The sequence below is a fragment of the Lepeophtheirus salmonis genome, chromosome 3 (genome assembly GCF_016086655.4).
Source record: "Lepeophtheirus salmonis chromosome 3, UVic_Lsal_1.4, whole genome shotgun sequence".
In the NCBI taxonomy this organism is placed as follows: Eukaryota; Metazoa; Arthropoda; class Copepoda; order Siphonostomatoida; family Caligidae; genus Lepeophtheirus; species Lepeophtheirus salmonis.
The window spans coordinates 929,309-940,456 of NC_052133.2; the positions used below are offsets into that span (position 1 = coordinate 929,309).

General features: G+C 31.5%; 1 protein-coding gene across 1 annotated transcript; it reads left to right on the forward strand.

Moving 5' to 3' along the window:
• The first annotated feature begins 406 nt into the window (after window positions 1-406).
• On the forward strand, window positions 407-2,420 carry LOC121114502 (core-binding factor subunit beta). Its single transcript, XM_040708491.2, has 3 exons — window positions 407-1,141; window positions 1,723-1,839; window positions 2,068-2,420. The coding sequence occupies exons 1-3, from the start codon at window positions 641-643 to the stop codon at window positions 2,224-2,226; spliced, it is 777 nt and encodes a 258-aa protein (XP_040564425.1). The 5' UTR covers window positions 407-640; the 3' UTR covers window positions 2,227-2,420.
• The last annotated feature ends 8,728 nt before the right edge of the window (window positions 2,421-11,148 follow it).

The window sequence follows — 11,148 nt, forward strand, 5'->3', positions numbered from 1 at the left end:
ATAGCATATTTTTAATACACTTTAGGCTCAGATATATAATATAGAGGGATAGTTTTAAGTCCTTATATTTAGTCCTCTCATTTTGATTTCCAGTTGTGGTCTATTTTACTTTTCTGATAATGAAAAAAAAGATGCCTTTGTATTATGATAAATTGCTGTTGTTTAGGCAACCAAAATGACACAATTCAGTAAATGAAAAACGTCACATTAATGTGTAATTGTTTTATCATTGTTATAGCAAGTTATGTGCGAATTATTTAATTAATTTGCTTCAACATCTCATCTTGTACAACCTGTTTGTACAATTTATTAGTACAAGCATTATAAAAATAATAAGACCAATATTAATTCTTAGTCTTTTTGTATTAGTTATAAATAATATTTTCTTGTTATACGGTAAAGCCTCTTTCTAAACAAACCACGGTGCGGGCTAACTCCAGACGGGAAAGGCGTGTAGCAGGAGGGGAAAGAAAGCGCACACTCTTTTGGGCAGACGTAGTATTAGCACCCAGAAAGGAGCAGGAGTGGAATTTTTTGTCTTCCCTTCTTCCCCGGCCCCTCGTGTGTATTTCTTCCAAGTTTTTAATTCATTTTAAAGTGAATTTTTTATACAATATACACAGATAGAAATGGAGACGTGATGATGAATGGAAGTTTTGCAGCTGCATTCGCCTACGACCCCTACCAACGCATCCTCTCCGATCCTACCCCAACCTACTACCATCATGGTGGTGCAGGAACAGCTTCTTCACAATCTGTAGTAACGAACTCGGGCCATCACCACATTCATCATGGAGGAGGTGTATCTTCCAATATGGGTCCTTCCAAAGCACCCGGCTATCCTCGACTCCTTTTCAGCATCCCCTCATCCCTCCCCTACAAGGAGCAAAAGGAAAAGTTTGAGAGCGACGATTTATTTAAGAAGCTAGCACGGGAGTCCGAGGTTCGCTACACAGCGTTTCGTGATCGGCCGCTTCATGAAAGACAAGTCAAGTTTCAACATTCTTGTCGTGAGGGAAGCATTGAGCTAGCTCAGCTCTCCACGGGGTTTTCCTTCTTCCTGAATTGGAATGTTCTAGATAATGGCTATGGGGATCCAAGGACCATGTCACGGGTCGACTATCACAAAGAGCGGGGAAAAGTAAGTGAGGAAGAGTTGCTGAGTGTTCTACTTATCAGCAGTCATTAATTACTCTTTTATGTGTGTTATTTACTATTTATTCAGTCTTTGAGTAGTTTGTATTCTTATCAGTTTGCTTATTTAACCTTCTTATCACGGAGAAGGTCGTAATCGATACTATTATATACATAGTACACTTATTTTATACACTTTCGTGGTTTTGTGTCTTAAACATATGTCTGATCCTTCAGGTAAACCCCGACTTCTGCTTCCAGCAGCGTCTCTTTCCCTCTCATCCCCTTGAAACAAAACAATGGATATTAACCGCAAAGAAATAATAAAACGCATTTCTCTCTCTCTCTCTCGTATTTGTTTTTTCCAACAATGATTACTCTCTCTCTCTCTATATATATATATATATCCACAAGGTATAAACAAACAGTAATAATCATCCATTCCGCCATAATAATGAGACCATGTACATATTTAGTGATAGATTGAAATTGAGTCGGGGGAGAGACACAGAAACAATTAAAGACCCATTCATTAAAAAACGATTTATTTCATTTTTCCTCTCTTTTAAAAACAACGCTCTTCACCAGGTTCATTTCGACGTGCCCTTCATCGTTAATGGAGTCTGCGTTCGATGGAAGGGGGTTCTCAATATGGAAAAGTTGGATGGAGTTGGAGCACTACGATTTGATGATGACTCGGCAAGGGTAAGGATCATGCATTCGGGTCTGTTACACCAGGGGACCCACTGATTAAATCTTTGTTGTCAAATTTGTCGAAAAATCAAATAACTTTATTTTGACAGGTTTTGAAATTAACAATATTCATTTAAGGGGCATTTAATGTATGTTCTAAAAAAGAACCCTGCCAAAAATCTGGCCTAAAAATCCTAGTAACGGCCCATATTGTACTCAATTAATTAGCCTTCATTATAGATTGAAGACATGGCCATGCGGGACAAGGTAGAAAGCTACAAACACGCCTTTCGAGAATGGGAGGCCAGTAACAACAATAGCAACAACATTCACTCCTCCACTCCAGGCATGGAGTCTCTCCATACTCACGAGTCCTCGGACGTCGTCAAAAATGAATAATGTTACATTATTGAAGAAGTTGTCTATTTGAATTTTTTATTCGTGTTTTTATTAATATCAAATCAAAGTTGTTAAAAGATATTCTTTAAATATTTAAAATAAATAAATATCTGGGATTTTCCCTCCTTTTTTTTTTTATGTGTGTATATATACTATGTATTATTTGACAGAAAATATATGTAATATCATCATCATCTATTTTTTTCCTTTTTTTTAATATACGGGACTCTTATTGGTCGACACTCCCTCCTATAGAATCTTTTCTTTCTCCTTTTTTTTCTCTCTCTCTCTCTCTTTCTTTTTCCATACACCATCACAGAGAGGAATAAATAATAAAACATATAATATAAAAGAATAGGAGGGGAGATTTTTATCAGAGTGATGATTAAATCATTACAGACGCTCTGGCGCACAAATTTTGTAATATTTTATATATATATATATACAAGAACCATATGAAAAGTGTGTGTTCGTTCGTATGAGCATGTACTACCCAGCCGTATTGCCTTTGTTTATGCTAACAACGCTTTTATACATAAATATAAATATATATATTTAACAGTTACTTGTCATAAAGCGTTCCCAGATTTCTTTTATGATTAATAATAATAAATACACAGAAAATTTATTTATATAAAAAATACGACATATATTTTATATCTGTTTGTATTATACTACTGAGTAGTGATGCTAGAAGTTTGCGGTTTTTGACTAATTTTTTTATTGAATCTCCTTTGAGATTTGAACAATAGAGGAGGCTCTTAGGTGCCTGATCCATGGCACTCTTATGGCATTTATGTATAGAAACGCCATCTATTAGATAGGTCTTGCATTAAAAAGTTTTTTTTTTGTGGTTTCTGTGGTTTTGATCAGATATTCAAATAGAAAGAGAAAACCAAACTTTGTTATTATTGTTTTATATGTATGTTGGAGAAGAAAACACAAAAATACACCAAAGAATTTATTAGTTACTTATTTTGAACGTGTCATTATTTTTTATAATTATGAAGGACTTTGCAATTGTGAGACAGAGAACATTGGTAATTAAATATTACGAAATTGTTTGGCTACTTGGTGAATATCTTTAGATCAGTGGTTCCCTAACCTTTGGACTGTGATCCTGAAGGCTGTTGCCTAAGGCCTAGAAAAAAGTCGTTGTAGAATATCACATGTCCTTGTGTTATATTATATTACCAATATCAATATTATCAAATTATAATTGTGACTTAAATTGAAATTTATTTTGCAAATTTGAGATTACCCTTGACGAATCGAGAGACAAGAATTAGGATATGAGGAATTTTTAATCTAAGGATTTATTGAAGCAGGAATAGAATTTGCAACGAAATGTTGTAATTAATTACACCGTGCCTATAAGTTTTCGGATTTTTAAAAGTCCAATTTTAGATATATCCTAGAACTAGTTAGCTTTAAAAATGCAGTGAAGGTGGATCAAATCAACTAATTTTGTTGTCTTGGGGTCAGTGCAACATGCCAAATGAATTTAAAGGGTCAAGGCACCAAAAAGGCAGGGAATCCATTCTTTAGATACTTGGCATCAAACAGTTGCTTTCAACCCTTTAAATAACAGTGCATATAATATCATAGGTAGGCAGTAAAGTAATATTAAGAGAAAATAATATTTTAAGGGGAAATAAATTTTTCCCCAATATTTTAGACTAGGTATTAATTCCCCAAATATTGCAACTATATCTAATTATTATAGGTTTCATCTTTTTTTCTTTTTCTTATGTCAATGGTAATATATAGAGCTGAATCTATTTAAAAAAAAAAAAAAAAAAGCGTACCCTTACAGTTCAAAAAGTGTTTGAGAGAAAAGTAGATAAGCTGTTATGACGTTTTTTTACATTAGCTATAGACAGCTATAAGAGGTAGGAAATGAGGATATATCGCACTTTTTATCTAGCAAGGACATAGGTAGAAATGGTTCTAGGAAGATTAGCCCTTAATGGTTTTCGCCTTGAACATCTTCGCCTTACCATTCAAACGAGTTGGTTCATAGATATATTTAATCAAAGCAAAAGATTAAAAGATAATTAACTACATAGGCACAGGAAAGCACAAAGGAAGGGTCGATAACAAATCTATGTATTTTCAAATCTACGACAGCATTAGAATAAATACTACCCTTCATGTTATCAAAATTATGAGGATCAATCCCTATTTTTATATATATATATATCTATTGCCCATTTTTATTGATTAAATACATCTAATATTGAAATGTTATAGAAATAGAGGCGAATCCTACTCATACAGCCTTTGAAATTTACTTTATTTAATTCCAAATTAATATGATCGCTCAACTTTTGTAAACATCTAGAAAGTGCATATTATATCCAAGGTACTTTTTTCTTTAAGACCTTGCCGCCATATTGCTTGGTTTTTTTCTTTCATTTCTTGACATCTTTAAATACAGTTCATCATGAAGTGTGTGTGAGAGAGAGAGAGAGAGCGTGACCCAATACCCATTGCCTCCCCTCAAAATGTCTCCCTTTCAATTAAGACAACACAAAAGCCTTGAGCTTTTTGGACGTAGCATAATGTCAGCCCGTCTCATTGAAGTGACAAATAATAAATCTCACTTTGTTTTTTCTTTTTCTTTTTTCTCAAAGTCAAAACAAAAATAATACTTCTTTTAAGATTTTCAAGGTACACACAAGGTAGTTATTTATAAATAATACCATCCTACACGCATAGCTATAAAGACCGTCTGCCGATCTCTTTTGTTCACCAATGAATGAAACCCATCATAAAAAAATAGTGGTTACTTCAAATGAGGAATTATTATTCCTATTTGTTGTTAGGACAAGATTCGTGGTCCGAAGCCATCACCTGATTCATTTTTATGACTACCTTTTCTTTTCTTTTTGTTAGTCAGCTTTGAGCCCAGTGATTTCTATTCTATGTAAAATTATTATTATTATTTGTTTAACTCATAAATTATGGGGAAGAAAACAAACCAATGTTTTGTAGAAGTTTTTAATGGTGGTTGTTGTTTAGACAAAGGAGTGGGGAAAAAAAAACAACCCAAAAACCGAAAGGTTGATATTCTATCAAGGTCGCGTTCTGTTGTCCATAATCTCCCCCAAAAATCAACAATCTTTTACATGAGAAATTTATAAAATAGAATGGAGACCTCCGGATTTCACAGATCCGTCGACTGTAAAAGAAATCCGCCAATTTAATTCATAGAAAGATTACGAAAGCAAAACAATACATCTATTCTAATTAGTGAATTTGACATTCATTTGCTTTATTCCATTAAACTAGACAATAAAATAGCAATTTTTTTGTCTTTGAATGAGGTGGGGTGTTCTTGATTTTTCGTACCCCAGGAAACATGGAAATGACATTTATAGCCCAAAATAGCGAGTTTTGTGGCATGCAGAGTGGTTTTTTTGGAAAAATAATATTTTTTCCAACATATCTTATTTTTTCCCTTAAACGTAATAAATAATGACAAAAAATTGGCTATTTCTTTGGAAGTCTAATATGTTCCTCATTTTTGATCACAATGACAAAACTCATAGTTTGTCTTAAACTAAAGATATATCACTTTTTTTTACATTGATTTTGAATTCCTAAATTTAAGTTAATGTAGGTGTAACTTTTTTTAATTTTGTCCTAAAAAAGATCCTGAATGTAATTCATTTTTATCGAAAATTTGGTTTTTTATATTTGAAGCCAAGTACATTTTACAACTATATTTCTACTTATTATAATAACATGAATCACATACAATGTGGAAGTAAACTTGCGACCTTAAACATAACAAAAAAAAGTATAGATAAGCAGTATATCTTGACCCGAAACATATAACACAACTCCAGTTTTCTTCTTTTGATTTGTTCTAAAAAGTGTTGTCATGTTCCTATCTCAAAATATGATTGTTATTCTTAACCATGTTCAAAAAATTATAAAAAAGGTCTTTGGGTCCTATTTGTCTTTTTTTTTAAACCTATCCTTTTCAAAATTGTCACCTTTTCTTCCAAAAACTCATTTTGTGAAAAAAACAAAAACATTAATCTCTTTGTTGAAGATTTTTACCTATGAAATTTATGAATTTAGTTCAATTATAAAGCAACCTATTTAAAGGATAGTGTTTATTAAACTGTGGGCCTCTCTTTTAAAATGTTTTTCTCATCAAAAACAACTTTTATTATTAAAAGATTGTTAATTTATTTAATGGTCAAAAAATATCGTAACGAATCTGAATGTTTCTGAAATACTGTAAAATCTATGAGAATGAAACTTTTACATCTTAAATTGTTCACCCTTATAATTATAGAGAATATTGTTGCCCATAGTATAATTTTTTTTAAATCATTAAGGGCAACTTACGTACGAATATAAGGGTGCCCAATGGATTTTTCCTCGGAGGAAAGTGATAGCTCATAAATTTGATTTTACCTGAACTACAATTTTCATTCGTTTTTGAATTTATGAAGGCCGAGTTTTTAGTTTGATGGTGGGTTATGTCATTGAACCGTCAATATTTGTATGGTGCAAGTATATAGAGGTTTCCAGTCACGGTTTAACATATTCTATAATTTTAAACAACACTAATAACAACGACAGTGTTTCCCCTTATTATCCCCAACAAAATTATAGGAGCCAGTTATTAGAGCCCACGCCATAATCGTACGACATATTTATGTTAATTTCTTGTATCCAACCAAGGGACCAAAATAAAACCATCAAAATCCTAAAAGATATATCTCCATCTTATGTTCCTAAATATATATATATATGAGGGAGAACTCGTAAAATTATTAAATCATAAAAAATTATCTTTTCTTTAAAAAAATAAAACTCCATATCTCTCTATTTTCGTTCGTTATTACTTTGTGAGTGCTTCTTTTTCTTACTATTATTATGGGTCCTTGCAATTAGCTTTGACATATTTATACCATCGAGGAACCACAGAGGACCAACGAATTTTTTAATCTTTTTCTTTCGCTTTTTAAATGCCTCTCAACTTGTAAAATATGAAGAACAAAAAAATTGCATATTCTGTAAAAAAATAAGGAGAGAAAAATTAGAAAATTATCCATTGTATAAGTTACAATTCCATATAAAGCTCATTCTGTTGCAGAGGAACAATCACACGTAGGGACCTCACAAGTGTGTCCATATATGTGTATACTTTTATGACATGTTTTGAAATTTTTTCTTTTCTTTGGAAGAACGTGCTTCAGTGTGTATAAACCTATTTTGAGGACAGGGGGAAAAGTAGGTACTTATGTACCTATTTATTAATTTGTTAAATGTGTTTCAAAAAGTAGTGTTGTATTCACACGTTTTACTCGATTTTCAAATCCCAAAAAGCCAGAGTAATTTTAATATTTGATTAAATCGGCTATGTGGTTTTTATCATGAAGCATCATCCAATGACGTTTTAAGCTTCGTGGTGCTGCTTTTTCTAAGTGATTCCCAATAGAACCTATTTATGAAAGGTTTTCAAGTGATGTCAGGATTGGGGATTCTGGAAGCCCAAAAAATCAAGTTTTTTTAAACTATAAAAACACTTTTTTCTTTCTTATTAAGGGAAATAGTTTAGTATTGCGGTGTATTTGGGTCTCAAAATAGAACCAACAACAAAATGACTTAAATCTTTATTGTTTATACAAAATGCATCCCTCTAATGCCTAGTATTATTATACATCAGACTTTATTTTATATATTATAAAAAAATTTTATATTATTTTATATCTATTAAAACTTTGTTATTACATTGTTATTTCTAAACAATTTATTAGAGAAATAATTATGTATTTTTCTCTAATCCTCCCACTTTTCTCGTCCCTAATGATCCAGAAAAACAATTAATTGTAAAAATCTAGCCATTTTTATGGATTTTTAGTGCATACTACTGTGATTTAATTCAAAAATCAGTGATTTTTTATTTATTCTAAAAGATATTTGATACCCTTTCATATAGATTATTCGGAATATTTTTTCCATTTTATGCAGCAAAAATATCAAATATAAGCCTCCGAGATGATGTCGCATTCAATGCAATTTATGATGTCATTAGAAACACTCTATATGGTCATATTAGATTTGATTCTTATGATGGAGTTATATAACTTTTAATAGAAAAAAATGGTTCCTTAATATTGTCATAAAGTATCAATTCTAAGATATATGTATGTAGAATATTAGAGGTACTTTTCCCCAAGTCAGGACACTAATTCCATTGAACTTATGCCCTTTTTAACATCTAGAATGATTTACTACGTATGACAAATGAATCTACTTTTTTTTCTTTTTTTTTGTAAATAGCCATGCTCATTTTCTTACTTAAGTCAATTTTCGCCTATACAGAATAAAACAGTCAATATATTGCGAAGAATCTTATTTCTTTAATTTTTTCTAATCTATCTACTTAGGTCCATGCTTAGCAACTCGCCTCAACCGAATCAAATCGGCACGACAATAATGATGTATTTCGGGTCCGGATTTTAGAACCTGGTAGTTTTGGTTTTTTTTAATAATTATCGGGGTAACTTGCATAATTCTTCGGTTCTACATGGCGGAACCAAAAAAATTATATTTTTACTATCATTCTAGTTCTTTGGATCCTTTTTGAAATTGACTCGGGTCAAAGATCAATATTTTGACAAGGACTGGACTTGAGGTTGTCTTTTATGACTTGCAACTTGCCTTGTAATCTACAACTTAACTTACGACTAAAGATGGGACCGATCCATATTTTCTCGGATCTGGGTCTTTTCAGATATTTAGACGTAAATATTTGGTTAAATTTCGGGTACCCAAACTTACGAATCCAGATCTGAAAACAAAATTAGTTGGCTCAAATTTATTTAGCAGTTTCCCCAAAGTTCGGACCTAAATAAAATTGAAACAGTATTAAACTTACATTTTTACTAATTACTGATACCGAAGCAATAAATAACCCAATGTTATTACTATTAGAAGATAATTTTTTTATATTATTAGAATCATTGTTATTTTAACATTGGGCACTTTGTTATCATTATTGTATCTCGCAACTTCGACTACGAATAGAAACATAAAAAAGGCCCATAATCAGTTGGTAGTTTTCCAATTCTTCCAAATATGGAATTATTATGCAATGATAGTTGATAATTGTTCAAAGCTAGAAATAATTCGTATCCAACCAATCAATGTTAAGAACACTAATTATAAGAAAAAAAAGAAGAAACTTCAACACCTTACAACCAAATAATGCAACTGTTCATGTAAATGTTGCTCCAATCACTAATCATGATAAATAGAATGTACGTTCGAATCACAGATAGTATCTTTATATATATATATCTAGGGTTAGGTATTAAGCAATACTATAAGCTTTTATAAGATCCGAAAAATACCTTGGACCTTTGATATGATACGTAAAAGTTCGGGCACCTGAAGTCATTTTGGGTCTTTGATCTTTTCAGATATTTCAAGTTGACTTATACCGTGTCCGGGTAGTTCGAATCCGAGTCCAAGATCTATTCTATCCCTACTCACGACTGGATAGAGTTCTTACCATTTTTTTTAGGTTTCGAGATCCGTATGAAATAGGTATTTGGGGTAGAAATTGTGGTCATGAACCGGGGTTTTGATCTATTAACGGTTGTACAGAACCTTGAAACGATTTTGTGGCACAGTCATATACCATTGAGATCCATCACTACAAATATTATTGACGAAAGAGAAGAAAAAAGGTCAAAAAGGAATTCCACTTCCCTCTAAATTTGTAGCCCGTCAGACAAAAGCAAGTAGGCAGATTTTTTCTCAAAATTGTGTGTGAATTACATTTGTATTCCACAAATTATGTTCCATTTCTAAAATTAAAATTTTTTAATAACCCTTTGGGTGAGCTGGAAATAACTCTTAAAGTAGGGTAAATAAATCTTCAAATAAAAGAATGAGAAATCAATAGATTTTATTTGAAGGCCATATGCAGCCAATATAAGTGTCTTTAATCAAATATAGATTTTAAACTATAGGTAAAACTTTTGGGTGTATCAACTTATCCAACAAATTTGAGCCAACGCTCTATAAATGAATGAAACTAATAAGTCTATGAAAAATTGGGCTCTATGTACGAACGGGTATATATGAAGCAAAAAAGTTAATTGGTATTTTTTGTTCAAGATTGTTTTTATGTTGGGGCATAATATGTCAAAATTTTATGGTAGTTTGTATGCTCTACATGGAACATAAAGAGAAAATTTAAAAGTACATGTCTAAGAAACGAGAGGATAAATAGTCAATGTACCTCCACTTTATTCAAAATAAATAATAATCGGGGAAAATATTTATGACCTATTATGTCCTTATAACTAAATAGGTACATAGTTATAAGACGAAAAGAAACCGGGAGAAGAAATTTCAAAATACTTATCTGATTTTGTTAAATGAAAAAAATAAAGTACAAAAGTTGAAAGTATGTACGTATGTTTGTTTCTTCTTCCTTAGAGGAGGAACAAAATAATAATAAAAAAAAAAGAAGTGAAAAAATTTCTTGTTAATTAATTCAAACCCCCTCCCGGATTTTTAATAACATTTTCTTCAAAAAAAATATATATACATGTTGAAAAACGAGGGAATTCCCCCTATTTTTCTAATGAATTAAAAAGGCGTTTTTTCGTGAATATTATTACTCTTGCATATAACATACATAGTTCTGCTTCTAATTAAAAAACAACAACTACTACAAGAAGAAAAAGGGTCTCTTGGGGGCCATAAGGGCAACTGTGCACCAGCCGCTTATTGCTAAAATAATAATAATAGGATATTATTATGTTTAATATGGCGAACGGACACTCTATGTTTGATGATTAGTAGTAACATGACTTTTAAAATATAATTCTCTGAAATAATTCAGAGAAAGTGCTTACTCATTTTTTTTTTTTTTTTGGT